The sequence below is a fragment of the Saccopteryx leptura genome, chromosome 9, assembly GCF_036850995.1.
Source record: "Saccopteryx leptura isolate mSacLep1 chromosome 9, mSacLep1_pri_phased_curated, whole genome shotgun sequence".
Taxonomy (NCBI): domain Eukaryota; kingdom Metazoa; phylum Chordata; class Mammalia; order Chiroptera; family Emballonuridae; genus Saccopteryx; species Saccopteryx leptura.
The window spans coordinates 40,486,832-40,504,569 of NC_089511.1; the positions used below are offsets into that span (position 1 = coordinate 40,486,832).

A 17,738-nucleotide genomic window follows, 5' to 3' on the forward strand; every position below is an offset into this window, starting at 1 on the left:
AACTGTTTTGTCTTAAGATCTTTATATTGGGTTAATTCCTCTTGACACAATGCTACGGCCATTAGGTCACTTCTGGATGGCCCCTTGAGCGTTTATGATTTACAGATACCTGCAGGAGACTGTAGTGGGCTTGCCCAACATCACCAGTGTGCTGGTTTCATTTAAGTAGGATTTTCCAGTCTCTCAAACACTGAATCTTACTCATATTCATATTCCTCAGTCTTTCAACCAGTAACTAGCTAAACAACCTTGACAAAGTCATTTTCCTGAGTCTCACATTCTTTTGCAAAGGGCAATAGTATTTAAGAACTCCCAAATGTTTTCTGAAGAGTAAATGAAACTGGCTTGTAGAATCTAGATCGCTGTATGACGTTCAGTTATCAGTTCAGTTATTGCCCATCTCAGTGTCTGATCAGCATACAGCTATATGAACGTCACTTGAATCTTCGGCTCTTTTTGCTTTTGAATATCTAATACTTTGGCTGACCTGTGATGGCGCAGTGGATAGAACACCCACCTGTAATGCCGTGCTGGGGTCACTGGGTCCAAGCCCTGGGTTATCCTGGTCAAGACAGATGTGAGAAACTGATACTTCCTGTCCCCCTCCCATCCCCTCACCCTCCTTTCTCTCTTACTTCCCTCTCAAATCAATAAATAAACTCTTTAAAAGATATATCTAGTACTTTGAAAGATACCATTATTTCCAGGCTTGTCCCCCTTCTGAGTTTGTAAAAGCCTTTCTTATAGGCCTGTTTGATAAAGTAATTGGATTGTGCTAACATACATTATTAAACATACAAAACATTCTAAGATACATTTCTCAAAGTGTTTTTTTTTTCTTCACAGAGACAGAGAGAGAGTCAGAGAGAGGAACAGACAGGGACAGACAGACAGGAACGGAGAGAGATGAGAAGCATCAATTATCAGTTTTTCATTGTTAACCTTAGTTGTTCATTGATTGCTTTCTCATATGTGCCTTGACTGTGGGCCTTCAGAAGACCGAGTATCCCCTTGCTCGAGCCAGCAACCTTGGGCCCAAGCTGGTGAGCTTTTTGCTCAAACCAGATGAGCCCGTGCTCAAGCTGACGACCTCCGGGGTCTCGAACCTCGGTCCTTCCGCATCCCAGTCCGAGGCTCTATCCACTGCGCCAACCGCCTGGTCAGGCTCAAAGTGGTTTTAATACGGCTGGAATTTCTTTCTTTATAGAGAAGCCAGTATGTTGGAGATCCTTGTGCAATTATTCCCATCACCAGAACAATGACATTAGTTGGTAGCTCTTTATTCTACCACTGTCTACAAAAGAACAGTGCGTTTATGTGCATGTGTCACTTTCTGTTTAGGCTTTTCCTCCTCTCTTTCTGTCACAGTTCTTTACCTTGAAAATCTAATAGTACTGTACACATTAATAAAGAACATTTAAGACATTTTATCTGGTTTCCAAAGTTCCAAAGGAAGGTTTTAAGCTCCGAGTGTACTATCTTGGTTGTCTTGTATATATTCTGTGAAGACTGAAAAAAAATTTAGTAAGTGCTTATTATGTATCTACCTTCTGTGAAACACAAAATGATCAGTTTTGAAATCGAAAAGGATTTTTTAGATAAGTATTGGCTGGTGAGTGCTTTCTTGGCTTAGAGTTACTTTGGACATCTGTAGCTGGACAACTGTTCCAAATGCAAGAAGAAGGGGAAAATAGATTATCTGTCATATTGGAGTGTGTGTGTGTGGGGGGGAGATTTTCATATTTTCCTAGCCCCTTAGGAATCCATAAAGCTTTACCAAATTACTGTCATAGCCTCAAGGACTGTGCTACTGATAGAACAGGATTGCTCTGTGATTTTCCAATACTAAAATCCACATTTACGGTGGCTGCTATAGTCCTACCCCTAATCTTGAATTCCTACTTGAATCTAAAACTATATATCCCTTTTTGGAAAATAAAGTAAAACCACATATCCCCGTATAGTTCTCAAAAAATCATCTAGTACAGTGGGTGTGTAAAGGTGTCTCATAAGCATAATCTCCGTTTTAGACTAGCATAGTTGAAAAATAATTAAATTCCATGTGCCCCAAATTGTGGTCTGATAGAAATTTGATGTAGTGAAAATATTTAGTGGTAAAGTAATATTGTTCATGAATTATTTTAAGCTAGCTAGTGTAAGCATACAATGATTTATTTTTAGATGAATAACATAAATATTACTGTCACTTGAAACAGTCCATATAAAGGGAAAACACAAAAGCACATCCTTCATTTAAATTTATTTAGTGTTGCCCCAGCATCCTCCCAATATGCCAAGGTTGTGGGTTAGGGGAAAAAAAAGAATCAATGCATAAATAAGTGGAACAACAAATTGATGTATTTCTCCCTACCTCTCTTTCTAAATTCAATAAATTTAAAAATAATAATAAATTTAGTGTTTTCTCCAACAATCTCATGGTGCTTTTTTTTTTTAATTTTTTATTTTATTTTATTCATTTTTAGAGAGGAGAGAGAGGGGGAGAGAGAGAGACAGAAAGGGAGAGAGAGGAGAGAGGAGGAGCTGGAAGCATCAACTCCTGTATGTGCCTTGACCAGGCAAGCCTAGGGTTTCGAACAGGCAACCTCAGCATTTCCAGGTCGACGCTTTATCCACTGCACCACCACAGGTCAGGCCTCATGGTGCTTTTAAACTATCAAATAATCATTGTGGAAAGCCAAGCAGTATCAGTTTTAAATAACTCTCATCCTATTCCTTTTTTCATAACATTAAATGATCATAATTATCATGGGGGAAATAATTTAACCGATAAAAATTGAATAGGCTATCCCAGCACTAATGATGTAACACAGCTATAAATCATGCTGTCCGGCTATTTGTAACAATCTGTTAAATGGGGCATGAAACAATAACTGCTGTCTAGAACACTTAGGGTTATTTTGCCACACTCAATATGGAGGGGAAGCCACACTGAGAAGTAGTTCACCTCTTCAGGGCTGCTTGGCCTGTCCCACCGCTCCTCTTTCTGATTGGAAGACATATTCCACCCTGGAAGTTGTCTGGGCCACTATTGGCCAGTTGTCCAATCAGTCCTGTGTCATCTTTTTGCTCTTTAGAACAAGTAAACAAACAAGTATTGCTCAAGAGGAGTCCAGGAGCTATTCTCAGAAAGGATTCAGTCAGGAGGATTTTGAAGTTGACACACAATAGATGCGTGTGGGAGTGTCTTCACTGGTTCCAGGGAGGTTTTTAGACAGAGGCACAGTATTGGAGTGCTTCCTCTACCGGTGAAGCTTTGCCTCTGGGGTACAACTTAAGAAATCAGCAAAAAGAGAAGAGGAAGAGAGAATCAGCAAACTCAAGATTTATAGGAATGATCATTTAGTAAATTATGTAATATCTAATCACTGGGGTATAAACCTGAAACTAATATAATGTATGTCAACTGTAACTGAAAGTAAAAAATCATTTAAAAATCAGCAAACTAGTGTATGCAGAAAAGCCATCATAAATCACGCAGATAACCTAACATTATTTCTTAAATGAGTGAATAACAACGGAAAGAACTGGGTGACATTCACAGGTTTTCTTTGTTGTTGTTGTTTGCTTGTTTAATTCTAAACAAATTTCAAAGGATTGCTGTTTTTTCAGGAACAGTTCCTATATGGGACTGTTAAGGGATGCAACTATTCAGAATTTTTTTTTAATTTTCAATTTTTATTTAGAAAATCAACATGGTGACATTGAGCAATAAGAGTACACAGGTTTCAGGTAAACATTTCTATAGCATTTGAACTGTTGATTATATTGTATATCCATCACCCAGGGTCAAATAATTTCTGTCACTTTATATTTATTTATCCCTCAGACTCTTATTTTAAACTGTGAACTTCTTGTTTAGCCCTTGAATGTTTTTCCTTATTTCTGTTCACCTTGACTGTTTCTGCTGAGCAATGGGGAAGAAAGCATTTTTCACATCTGGATTCTGAGAAACAACATGCGTTTAAGTTAAAGGTTTACTAGTTTCACTGACTTTCCAGGCAACCGATTGGAAAATGCCATGCCTTGTGTTCTCCTTATTTCCTTAGATGTTATCAGTTCTAACAAAGAGTTCATTATTGTAGTCTCATAGTGTTAAAACAAATGATCGCTTCTATCTAGCTTTTACTCATTTTACTGTGAATGCATCCCTTTTCTTTTTTTCCTTTCTTTCATTTACTACACCCTCTTTAGCGTCCTTTGTAAAGGATACAGTTCTATATAAGGGTTTATAAAATTGTTCAAGGATACATAAAGTTTTCAGGTTTCAACATTTTGTTTTATATGCAAAGTCTTTCCCCTCTAGTTCCTTTACACCACCATGGATTACCCATGCTCTCAGCTGTCTTTTTCTTTCTGTTCTGATGGTCTACACCAGTTCAATCCTTCAACATCTTTGAGTTACTGTACACAGCCTTCCTGTTATAAGAATATATAGGTATATTTTTTAACTGTATAGTTGTATAACTCAAATTGTTAACATAGAATAGTTTAATTATTCTAATAAAGACAAAAATTTGATTAAATTATTTTGTCATTTTAGTATATGCTAAGCTCCTCTAGAAGAAAATTATATTTTATTGATAGGTACTAGTAGGAAATATATATATATTTTAAACATTTTTTTATTTATTGATTTTTAGAGAGAGAGATAGGAAGGGAGAGAGAGAGAGAGAGACAGAGGGACAGACAGAAACATTGATATGTTGCTGTATGTGCCCTGACCAGGGATCGAACCCATAATCTTCCCATTTTGGGATGATGTTCTAACCAACAGAGCTATCCAGCCAGGGCCTTTTCCTCTTATTAATGCATTCATTGGTTGATTCTTGTATGTGTCCTAACTGGGGATACACCCACAAACTTGGGACAGTGCTCTAACCAACTTAGCTACCAAGCTAGATTGTGAATAGATATATTTTTAAAAAACTGACTGAAATGTTACAAAGGTAAGGTTCATGCTTTAGAATCTAGGGATCTACACAGAACATAGCACATAGGCTAGTCAAGCATTCTGTAAAAATTTATTGTATTAGTTGATTACATTGTTGAGATACTTTCTAGCTTGTATGGTAATGGTTATAACCTACCAGTCTTCTCTACATATGTTTGGTTCATGTTCCTCCCTGTTTAATCTTCGTCAGTTTATTCCTTTTTTTTTGTATTCTTTTTTATCCAACATTTAGTCAGTAAACATTTATTGATTATATGAAGTGTTAGTATATCTATCATGTTACAAGGGATATATCTAATAAAGCTGGTGCTGTAAAACAATATAATGGTGTTGTAATAAAGGGACTATCCTTACTAAAAGGGGGTGCCATTTGAGGACAAGAAGGAAGAGGGCTGTTTTAATGGCACAGACTGGGGAGTTGGAACTTCCTGACAGAGGAGCAGCTTGAGCAAAGTGACAGAGCTGTGACAAGGCATGGTGAATTTTGGCTAAGGAATCTGGTGACTCCCATTGAAAGATGTGTGTGGGGAAGGAGAGAAGGCCAGGCTGGGAGATTAGGACCAGAGAGTAAACTACTTTGTAATGTGATAAGGTGTCAATAAACCCTCTAAGTACTTTTAAATAGGTGAGTGATGGGATGAGTCTTCTTTTGTTTATGTTATTATTTGAAGGAATTGAGTTCTTTTCTTTTCTTTTTTTTTTTTGACAGAGACAGAGAGAGAGTCAGAGAGAGGGACAGATAGGGACAGACAGACAGGAACAGAGAGAGATGAGATGCATCAATTTTTTGTTGTGGCACTTTAGTTGTTCATTGATTGCTTTCTCATATGTGCCTTGACCGTGGGGCTACAGCAGACTGAGTAACCCTTTGCTCAAGCCAGCTACCTTGGGTCCACGCTGGTGAGCTTTGCTCAAACCAGATGAGTCCGCGCTCAAGCTGGAGACCTCGAGGTCTCGAACCTGGGTCCTCCAAATCCGAGTCCGACGCTCTATCTATTGCGCCACCGCCTGGTCAGGCAAAGGAATTGAGTTCTGATAACTGCACAAGATGAACTGAAAATCTTTCTAGATACAGGGAGGTCAGTTTAGTGTTGCTTTTTAATTGTGTGGACCTGAGATGATCAAAATTTGAACTAAGGCACTGTTATTTTTGTTAGGAGATGGACTTTCCCATTTATGGGATTCTGTGGACTAGGGTAGGCTGCCTTCTTTTCTGATTAGAGTTTTCCTTGTGGAGGTAGTAGTGGATAGCCAGAAATTTGTGAAGGCTAGGCCTGGGGAACTGTCAGGGTTACTATTTTCTATTAGATTAGCAAGACCTCACACTCAACTAAGAAATACTGGGGTGGCCAGTAGATTCTTAGCTTCCATTTAGATTCTAGGCAACTCCTCCAGCACTTCAGGGCATTGAAGTAAGTCTTGATCAGAAAGGAGTTGGGACCAACCAGTTGTAGATCTGTTTCTATAGTATCCACACAGCTGGCTCTCTCTGGAAACAACCAATAACAACAGTTTCTTGTTATGAGCTATTTATTTAAGGTGAAGTCACTCTCAGTAGGTGGTCTTACAGATTCTCTAGAACACACGTGCCCTGGAACATAGTGAACAAGGTAACTAGGGCATAACAACAAGATCACTGCCAGATGACACAGGATTTATCAGCTAGCATAATTAATTCTTTTCACTGTAATGAGGGCAGAAATGAATGAATGAGTTTTCAGATAGAAGAAAGAGCTGCCTGACCTGTGGTGGCGCAGTGGATGGAGCATTGACGTGGAAGGCTGAGGTTGTTGGTTCAAGACCCTGGACTTGCCTGGTCAAGGCACATACAATAAGCAGTGAATGAGCAACTAAAGTGAAGCAACTATGAGTTGATACCTCTTGTACCCCAACCCGTCTCTCTCCCCACCCCTCTCTGTAAAATCAATAAATAAAATCTTAACAAAAAAGGTAAAGAAAGAGTTGACAGACACAATTCAGGGTTCTATTTGGCTTACCTAGTTAGTAGGGCTTAACAGTAGGCATTGGTTCCACTTGTCACTTAACCACACTTTCTCTGTGCAGCAGTCCCTGGGGTCGTCTGGAGCTTCCTCCAGGAGGATGGTGTCCTTGGGTCTGTCCTCAGGAGGGTGTCCGGATGGTCCTGGTGGGCGGTCCTCAGAGAGGGTTCTGGAGGGATTCATGGAGAGGGATCCTCTGGAACGTGCTGGGGAGAGTTTCCGGAGGGGTCCTCAGGATTGTCGGGGGTTCTCTGGGAAGGGTTGTTGGGGCCATCCTTGGGGCCGCAGACACACCCGAAGTTGTTCCAGGGTTGAGGGTCGGCCTCCACGAGCCTCATCAGCGCAGTGGGGAGCGCGTCAGCCCCATACTCTGGAAGTGGTGAGTTTGGTTCACACACGCGGCAGCGCGCGGTTTTGCTGCCCACACGCACGTCTTCGGTTGGGAAGGAGCGGCAGTGGCGCGTTTGTGCGTGACACTTTTTTCCTCGTGTGCGGTCCAGGAGCGGGACAAGAGACCCTCAGACCTCAAGTGAGCAGAGGCCAGGGCCGCCCCGGGACCAATTGACAACTAGGAGAGGGACCCGCCGATCAACCCCCTCCGGAAGGCGGGGCTTCCCGGGGCGGGACCTCTGAGAGCGCCCCTTGTGGGGCGGGGCCGAGGTGAGATGGCGGTGTTGGGGCGTGGCTAAAATATCGGACTAGGAGGGGCTCGGCTCTGAGAGGGAGTGATTAGGCTCTGTGGGCCGGCTGGGCTCTGGGGCGGGGCGGGGCCGGCTCTCGGCAGCAGCGGCGCACGCGCGGCGGCGGCGCACGCGCGGCGGCTGTTACTCGGGCTGGGATGGCGGTGTGCGCTCGGCTCTGTGGCGTGGGCCCTTCGCGTGGATGCCGGCGTCGCCAGCAGCGCCGGGGCCCAGCTGAGACTGCGACCGCCGATAGCGAGCCGGACACGGACCCGGAAGAGGAGCGCATCGAGGCGGGCGCAGCGGCGTTGTACGGTGCGGGAAGCGGCCGGAGCTCGAGCTCCTCGCCGCCCCCGCGCTGCTCGTTGCTGGAGCTGCCTCCAGAGCTTCTGGTGGAGATCTTCGCCTCGTTACCCGGTACTGACCTGCCCAGCCTGGCCCAGGTCTGCACCAAGTTCCGTCGAATCTTGCACACTGACACCATTTGGAGACGGCGCTGCCGGGAGGGTGAGTGCACAGTAGCGGGGGTCCGTACCTAGGGGGGCCTTAGAGCAGAGGTCCGGGCGGGCGTGTGGGTTCCGTGGGTGGGAGTGTGCACGGAGGTCCGAACGGCGGGAGTACGGGCCTGAAGGGAGGTCGGAAGTCCCCAAGGGCCCTGGAGTGGGATCGGCCATAGATCGGTAGCCCCATGGACAGGGTCTTGGATGGGCAGGATTTTCAGGCCTGGAGGGGACTCGGGGTCTCAGGTCCCCATGGGCCCTGGATGGAGACCTGTCACTGATTGGGGAATCCAGGGTGCGGACACAGCTGTGTGGAGGCGCCCGGCCATAGATCCGGGATGCGGACGAGGTAGAGTTCCCGGTGGGCATTAGGGTGCTCTGAGAGGGGTGAAGAGGTCTCCCAGTTGTGGGGACAGAACGCCGCAGAGCCAAGGGGAGTGGCACGAGCTGGGACTGGGAGGTGCCAGTAGGTGCAGACCTTGGAGATTTAGGGTAGTATTGACATTTGCGGGCGCCCCCTTTAGGGTCAGGGGATAGGGAGCTGAGGAGAGCGATGATGGTAAGCTTGAGGAGTTACGAAGCAGAGAGGGCCGAGTGTTTGGAGAGTCTCCTGAGAACAGGACTGGATTTGTGGACAGGTGGGTGGAACCGGGCAGTGTTAGAGGGGTTGCTATTACCCTCACGGATGTTGGTGGCAGTAGTGAGGGTAGTGAGTAGTTTTGTAACAAATCCCGGGAGGAAAGGTTTACTTACTCCAGAGTGCAAGGCTCTCAGCGTTTAAACGTTGCCATATCTTTGATGTTCAGTAAGCTCTCATGTATTGGAAAACAGCGTAGGTAAAAAATCAGAACGCTGCAGAGCAGCAAAAGGATGAAAGTAAGAATCATCAGGGAGCATTTGAGATCTTGCTCCCTGGCGTACACTGTCAGTTTGACTCAAATAAACTTGTTGAAAAAAGTTAAGTAATCATCAGGGTCTTTACAATCAAAGATAAACCACCTTTAAAATTTGGGAAACATCTCTCTATATACATACATATGAAGAGTCATGTACATGTTTTTACTTAAATGAGCTCATGCCCTATATATTCTCTTAGAGACAATTTAGTATAAAAAAAGTGTTCTACTATTCCTCTGCATGCATAGCCACAGATTAGTTTCTGATAGACTTTTAAATTTGCAATTTTTCATTGTCATAAACAGTGCTATCGAGACTGCCTTTGTGCATTTCATAAGAATTTATGAGATTTACGTGTACCTGTTAGAACTTCTGAGATTATCTTCTTTGTGTATACTTCCCAAAGTGGGGTTGTGGGTAGTAGCATGTGGTACAACCATTGTCCAGCTGTTGGTATTTGTACCCCCAGTAAGCCTACATGAGAAGACCTCCTTTCTTGAATCATCCCCAACAAGCGGATCAGCCAGTCATCTTCTCTCTTCTGTGAACTTCAGTGGCCAAGACTCCAGATTTCTGGTCATCAGGGCAGGCTCTGTGTATCTGCTGTAAGATCCTGGACATGCTGCTTCCCCTGCCTAAGTTTTAGTGGGAAGTACTGTCCCACAGGGTTGCTTTGAGGGTTTAATGAGATGACAATACAAGTGAAACCCTCACCCTTTAAATGGTAGGTATTTAGTTATGCTTCTTGGCCACTTAAAATTTTTTTATTTATTGATTGGTTTTAGAGAGGAAAAGAGAGATATTCTTTTATGTGCCCTAACTGGGGATCGAACCTGCAACCTTGGCATATTCCAACGACGCTACAACCAACTGAGCTACTCAGCCAGGGCTTCTTGACCATTTTTATTTCACCTCTTCTGAATTCCCTATTTGTGGGTTTTTGGTTTTTTTTCCTATTAGGGAGTGTGTATTGTCTTACAAATTTGGAAGAACTCTTAATATTAGCAATATTAATATTTTGTCATGTATATAGCAAATATATTTCTTTTAACATTTTAACATAGAGGCAAAGAAAATTCCACTTTCTTTTTGTGATTTCCACTTGCTTTGTTTTGTATCAGGTCCTATAAGACGCAGATTCATCACAGATACAGTGATACCTTGAGATACAAACAGACCAACGTACAAATTTTTTTTTTTTTTTTAAGATATGAGCTGCAACTCGGTCTGTATTTTTGTTCGAGATCCGAGCGAAATTTCCAGATACGAGTTGTGATTCAGGAAGCTGCCGCTAGTTGGCGTATTGGCGCACGGGTCCAGTATCGGCAGTTTGATATACGAGTTGATATACAGAGACAGAGAGAGGGACAGACAAGGAGGGACAGAAGGGAGAGAAATGAGAAGCATCAGTTCTTCATTGACTTATGAGCTCCGTTACAGAACAAATTAAATTCGTATCTCAAGGTACCACTTATTCCAGTGTGCTTTGAGGAGTTTCATCAGTCAGCCAAACCTGCATGGTAGTCTCTGGGGAACTGGAGTGTGTGTGTGTGTGTGTGTGTGTGTGTGTGTGTGTGTGGTTCAACTCTAGGAATGGAGGGTGACAGAAGACTTCTTGTAATCATAAAAGTCAAAGGCATGCCAGAGAGTAAAATTAACTGGAGTTATAACTCAGGGTAGATTTCTAGATTTGCTAATGGAAATATAAGAAATACTGATGAAGATGTAGAAAGAAGCTGGGGAACAGACATAGAAGGACCCTTCAAGTCCTTTCTTTCCCACTATTGCATTTCTCAGTTCAGAGTTCCTGGGACAACAGACATGTTACTCACCAAGATGGTCTGATGTGCTGGGGGAATTTTCATTTTTTTTTTTTTTAATTTTTATTTTTTATTTATTTATTTATTTTTAATTTTCTTTTCTTTTTTTTTACAGAGACAGTCAGAGAGAGGGATAGACAGGGACAGACAGACAGGAACAGAGAGATGAGAAGCATCAATCATTAGTTTTTCATTGCACGTTGTGACACCTTAGTTGTTCATTGATTGCTTTCTTATATGTGCCTTGACCGTGGGGCTACAGCAGACTGAGTAACCCCTTGCTTGAGCCAGTGACCTTGGGTCCAAGCTTGTGAGCTTTGCTCAAACCAGATGAGTCCTGCGCTCAAGCTGGCGACCTCGGGTTCTCGAATCTGGGTCCTCCGCGTCCCAGTCCGACGCTCTATCCACTGCGCCACCGCCTGGTCAGGCTGGGGGAATTTTCATTTTGAGAAATTTATAAAATGAAGGACAAACATGATAAAACAGGCATATTCCTAGTTACCCCTCCCCCCATTAAATAACTTTTTTTGTGTGTGTCATATTTGGGACAGAGACAGAGAAAGGGACAGACAAGGAGGGACAGAAGGGAGAGAAATGAGAAGCATCAGTTCTTCGTTGCAGCATCTTAGTTGTTCATTGATTGCTTTCTCTTATGTGCCTTAACTCCGAGGACTACAGCAGAGTGAGTGACCCCTTGCTCAAGCCAGCAACCTTGGGCTCAAGTCAGCGACCATGATGACCATGTCTGTGATTCCATGCTCAAGCCAGAGAGCCTGCACTCAAGCTGGATGAGCTTACGCTCAAGCTGGGAACCTCAGGAGTTTCGAACCTGGGTTCTCCGCATTCCAGTCCAACACTCTATCCACTGTGCCACAGCCTAGTCAGGCTCCTCTACTTCTATTTTATGAAACATAGCAGAGCCCTGGCAGGTTTAGAGCATCAGCCCAGGGTGTGGAAGTCCCAGGTTCAATTTCTGGTCAGGGCACACAGGAGAAGTGACCATCTGCTTCTCCATCCTTACCCCTCCTCCTTCTTGCTTGCTCTCTTTCTTCCACTCTTGCAGCCAAGGCTTGAGTGGTTTGAGTGAATTAGCCCTGGGCCTGGAGGATGGCTCCATGGCCTCATCTCAGGCACTCAAATGGTTCAGTTGCCAAGCAATGGACTAGCAGCCCCAGCTGGGCAGAGCATTGCCCCCAGTTGGCTTGCTGGGTGGATCTCAGTCGGGGAGATCCGGAGTCTCTTTGCCTCCCTGCCTCTCACTTAATATTAAAAAAAAAGAAAGAAAGAAAATGTATTAGGTAAGACTCAAAGCCCCTTCTGACCACCACCATCCTTTCCATTACAAGAAGCAGCCACTGTCATGGGTTTAGTTTACTTTTATGTACACACTCTTGTATACATGTTCAACATATTATTATTATTTTGTGCTGGTTTAAATTTTACAACTATGTTATACTTTAAGTTTTGTAATAGCATCTGCTTTTCTTCCCTGTCAACTCTGTTTTTTAAAGTTCTGTCCATGTTAATACATTTAAGACTGGTTAAGTCTTTTTAAATGCTGTGTGCTGGTTCATAATATGAAGAGGTCACATTTTTGTTCGTTTGCTTATTATTATTATTATTTTTCATTATACCTAGTGTGACAGTGAACACTCTTGTATGTGTTTCCTTGGATGCAGATAAGTTTGAAAATTTCTCTAAAGAATATATCCAGGCCTGACCAGGCAGTGGTGCAGTGGATAGAGCATTAGCCTGGAACACAGAGGACCCAGGTTCAAAACCCCAAAGTCGCTGGCTTGAGCACAGGCTCATCTGGCTTGAATGTGGGCTCACCAGCTTGAGCGCAGGATCATAGACGTGACCCCATGGTTGCTGGCTTGAGCCCAAAGGTTGCTGGCTTGAGCAAGGGGTAATTGGCTCAGGTGTAGCCCCCTGGTCAAGGCACAAATGAAAAAGCAGTCAATGAACAACTAAGGAGGTGCAACAAAGAATTGATGCTTCTCATCTCTCTCCCTTCCTGTCTGTCCCTGTCTTTGTCTCTTTCTCTCTGTCTCCCATAGAAAATAATAATAATAAAAAATAAAAAAAAGTATATCTAGAAGCAATGTTGCTGGGCAGTGGACTTTCTGATTTGCAGTTTTATTAGGTACTACCCAGTTATTTTCTGGAGTGATTTTACCTGTTTACACACCTGTCATTGCAGCATGAATAGGCAAGTAATAACGTGAAATACAAATGCCCAGTACACATCTTCACAGTCTTTTGTGGTCCAGGTTATGTCATTTAATACAGTACCTGCTAGATTCTCTCTAAAGTGAATGATATATTAAAAATGTGTGCCAGTCTAGATGAGAAGCAGCATCTATCTCATTTTAATTTGCATATGCCTAATAAGTAGGAAGGATGCACTTTTCAAAAATATAGTTATTGGCAATGTGGGTTTATTTGCTTATCTTTATTCTTGGCCCTCTTTTTCTATTATTCTCGCTATTAATTTGTGGGTTTTATTAATTTAATCTGGATAGATTTCTGTTTACTATATTGTAAAACATTTTCTTGTAGTCTATAGTCATTTGCTTTTCTACTTCATATATAGTGAATTTTGTGACTCTTAACAATGTAAGTCAAAATTACAGGTTTTTAACTTTGGGTTTAACTCATCATTGTCACCCCAGGGTTATGAAAATGGTCGACAGCTAGGTCTTCAGTTTCACTATTTCATTCTGGTAGCTTTAATTTCTAGCTTATCTGAGTCAGTAGTTGGACAATCCTATGTGGTATTCATAGATGTCTCAAAGAGTTAGTATAATTGTGATTGAACTTATATACATATAGAAATATTTGTGTACAAGATATATGTGGTCTGATTTTTCTGAGCCCCAAAACTTCATCTTTCCTGAGCTAGATATTTGATTACAATGGGTGTTAATAAGGCCAAGGTCAAGCTTATGTGGTTAAAAACCAAAGCTCTCCCAGCTTTGGTGAATAGGAGGCAGGCTCTCAGGCTGTTTGAGGAGGTGGATGGTCCTAGATGATCAGGTTGCTTGAAACAGTTTTTCAGGTTCGGTCTCGACGGGCATAATGGTGGCTACAGTTTTTAGTATCTTGAGAGGGTGAATGAGACTAACTAATGAATTTGAATATTTACTACTAAATGTTTTCTGTATTCTTATAGTGTATTGGATTTTCCAGAACAGAAAACAAGCCACAAAAAAACAGGAGTGGGAAAGAGGATACCATATCCTGTGTTTTTTGTTTCAAAGAATTTTGGACCATGATTAACTTTCAGGGTGCTGACAAGGCATGTGTGTTTAATAGCTCTTCCTTAAAGGATAGAATAATTTTGGGACAGGAAGGAGGGAGGTACACTAGAAACTTAAAATGAGGTAGCTTGTTATAATGTTTGGTGAGAGGCTCACAATTTCTCGTGCCTTAGCAATAGTAAATCAGTGATTTCTGTAGAACTTTGGCTTTTCCAGCCTGGCCTGCATGTTGTAACATGGGCGTATTTGCTAGTGGTATTTCTCTGGACAGGTATAAAGGTTGCTACTGAGAAGCCAAATCTGTGCTCCTGATTTGGGACAAGAATATGACACTTGGGTGACATTTTCTCTCATGTAGAAAACCAACCCCAACGCAGTCTCTTGGGCAGGAGCGGGTAGATAAAGGGTAGACACTTTTTGATGTGTCATTCCTTTGGCTACAGGCCTCCTGCAGTTACTTGCATGTGGGGCTATAAATAAGTCATCATTTCTCAGAGTACCCGGGGTAGAAGCCAAGTACATTGTTCTGCCTTTGACCCTGACGGGGCTTTTTTTGGTTAATACTTCACCACCTAGTTGGTGATTTTTGAAATGTTCTCCCATTTTAACACTGTTCACTTATGCAATATTTAATGAACTCTTTGTAAGGCTAATGAGTTTAATAAATTCAGACCATATTTCTAAATCAGCATATTCAAGTAATAACAGAAGATAAAGTTAAAAACAAAGGAAATGCTCGTGCATGTATTTTTCTATTCTATACTGAACTCGAAATATTGAGTCACAAAAATTTCATGTTTTTCAGCTCAGCGTCTGCTGGCAGTGTCAGGTTTTGAATTAATAATGTATAATTTTTCCATTTCTTTCCTTGATGATGTCTTTTGTTTTTTGATGATACAAGTTTTTTTTTGTTTTTTTTTTTGTATTTTTCTGAAGCTGGAAACGGGGAGAGACAGTCAGACAGACTCCTGCATGCGCCCAACCAGGATCCACCCGGCACGCCCACCAGGGGGCGACGCACTGCCCCTCCGGGGCGTCGCTCTGTCGCAACCAGAGCCACTCTAGCGCCTGGGGCAGAGGCCAAGGAGCCATCCCCAGTGCCTGGGCCATCTTTGCTCCAATGGAGCCTCGCTGCGGGAGGGGAAGAGAGAGACAGAGAGGAAGGAGAGGGGGAGGGGTGGAGAAGCATATGGCGCTTCTCCTGTGTGCCCTGGCCAGGAATTGAACCTGGGACTTCTGCACACCAGGCCGACACTCTACCACTGAGCCAACCGGCCAGGGCCAATGATACAAGTTTTTAATGACACATGGAATAATATTTGTATAGTAGTTTGATCAATTTTAAGTCTGAAGTGGGTTCACATTCCATCATGATTAGAAATATCTTTTTCCCATATTGTGTGATCTTTATGACAGAAATGGGAAATTAAAAACTGATACTGAATTTTGTTTTTGCATGTAGGAGAAAACGCTATTTCTGTTCTGTTTGATATGCTGATGTAAAATGTAATAAATTTGGCTTTTGTTAAACATGGCTGAAATTGGAAGAGCCTTCACCGGAAGAGGTGAAATGGGCAAGTTGTTAGTTTTAAGGTTGGCTTGAGAAGTATTTTTGATTCCTGTTAAGTGACTGCTTCTTGAGCCCACCAGTTTTAGCGCTAGAGAGGGCAGGTAGGCAGTTGGATAAACAAACTGTCCAGGTTGTAGAAATACATGGGTCTCAACCATGAGAAGAGGAGCCAGTGCACCTTTTGGACATAGAGCAGTATCTCAAAACTATAGGGAAAACCTTTATCCTTTTCTTCTGCTTTGCTAATGGAAAGAACTACAGTTCTCTGTATTTTTCAAGTTGAATCTCATATGCTGCTTCACAGAGAAACCTATCCTTTCAATTAGCAAAGTAGAAAAGGATAAGGATAAATGGTGCCTTTTAAGACTTCCTTTTTTTTAACCTAAAACAACAACAACAACAACAAAAAACAAAATTGAAAAGTGAATCTGGTACCCAGAAAGCATTGAGGAAAGATTTTTCTCTTGGTCCTATTTAATTGGACAGACACTGGTGGCTTGCCAAAAAGAATTGATTGGTTTTAGAGGTCTAGGCACTGCCATTTTTGCTCCTTTACTGTGTTTATAAAGTGGTTATGTAATGCATTTGAAGATTTGAGTTTGTCTCTCTGACTGTAAGTGGCATGCAAAGAAATATAAGGGCATCTTTTGGCCTTTGGAAAGGAACAAGTGTCCTCCCCTAAACCAGGCCCTTTCAGGAGATGGCCTGGGTTCCAAACTCATGAGTCAGCATCCTTTGCCAGCGATGCCATCGCTGTCCACCCAGGGGTGATGGGGAGAGTAAGTCTGAAATCACCAGGCTTGCTTGTCTAGTATTGGTGGAGGAATTAGGGATGTGTCTGGAATTTTAGAAAAGAGACAGCGTGAGATGATTTCAGAGTCAGACTCATGGGCTTATCTCCTGGTTTCAAAGTGTGTACTGAGACAGAGAAGTGTGTGTGCATTCAGGAAGAATGGGTGTCTGGGATGACAGATGGACCTTAGCCTGAATGGGTCTCTTTTGGCCATGGGAGTGCCTATCGTGGGAGCTAGATGGGGTTCAGAGTCATCTGGTTAGAAGAGCGAAGTTTCTCAAGGTGCCTATTGGCGCCGAGACTTTATCTTTGTAGAGATGGAACTTGTTGGGAATAAGTCGCATTGATTATGTAGGTGGTTTTGGCTCTCCTCAGAAACTATTTGTTTAGCATCCTGAATGCTTTAGGTGTTTAATAAGAGACATTTGTGGGTTGTGTCTAGGTTTTGGTTTTTACATTTTTTCTCATCCTAAGATAAACTGGCTGCAGAGCATTTTTCTAGATTTGCTATATAGTGTGTGTGTGTGTATATATATATATATATATATATTTTTTTTTTTTTTTAATGGGCATTACATGCATTTACAGTAATAGCTGAGGAAAGCAGCTGCTGGAGAATACACAGGGAGTTTGAAATCAGGGCTCTGTTGTTGAGGAGTGTTGGATGTTCACTCAGAGCAGAGGCCTCAGTGCCCCACTCCTCTCCCTCACCAACCCCCCCCCCCCCCGCCTTTGAATTTTTTTTTAGCCTCAAAAGTAAATTTTTTTTTTGTATTTTTCTGAAGTGAGAAGCGGGCAGGCATAGAGACAGACTCCCACATGTGCCCGACCAGGGTCCACCCGGCATGCCCACCAGGGGGCAGTGACCTGCTCATCTGGGCCACTGCTCCAGATGGAGCCATTCTAGCACCTGAGGCGGAGGCCATGGAGCCGTACTCAGTGCCAGGGCCAACTTTGCTCCAATGGAACCTTGGCTGCGGGAGGGGAAGAGAGAGACAGAGAGGAAGGAGAGGGGGAAGGGTAGAAAAGCAGATGGATGCTTCTCCTGTGTGCCCTGGCTGGGAATCGAATCTGGGACTTCCACAAGCTGGGCCAACACTCTACCGCTGAGCCAGCCGGCCAGGGTTGAGAAGTAAAATTTTTAACAGTATTTTATTAAGGGTTATAATTATCTCCTAATTTAGTATAAACAAAAAAATGCAGTCTTTCCAATCAATTCTGCCTTTTAATTTTATTTAGAAAA

At 42.7% G+C, this 17,738-nt stretch overlaps 1 protein-coding gene and 1 long non-coding RNA gene across 3 annotated transcripts in view; one reads left to right on the top strand and one right to left on the bottom strand.

Moving 5' to 3' along the window:
- Positions 1–2,253: 2,253 nt before the first annotated feature.
- LOC136380735 (uncharacterized) lies at positions 2,254–7,598 on the bottom strand. Its single transcript, XR_010746980.1, has 3 exons — positions 6,970–7,598; positions 2,655–3,291; positions 2,254–2,432 (listed from the first exon to the last, which is right to left on the bottom strand). It is a non-coding gene; the product is annotated as an uncharacterized lncRNA (long non-coding RNA).
- Positions 7,599–7,769: 171 nt separating this feature from the next.
- FBXO31 (F-box protein 31) overlaps positions 7,770–17,738 on the top strand; it is a 47,515-nt gene continuing 37,546 nt past the window's right edge. For both annotated transcript variants that reach the window (XM_066349148.1, XM_066349149.1), the window contains exon 1: positions 7,770–8,159. In XM_066349148.1, coding sequence (XP_066205245.1) covers positions 7,811–8,159 — 349 coding nt within the window. In that variant the 5' untranslated portion in view covers positions 7,770–7,810. The remainder of the gene's footprint in view (positions 8,160–17,738) is intronic.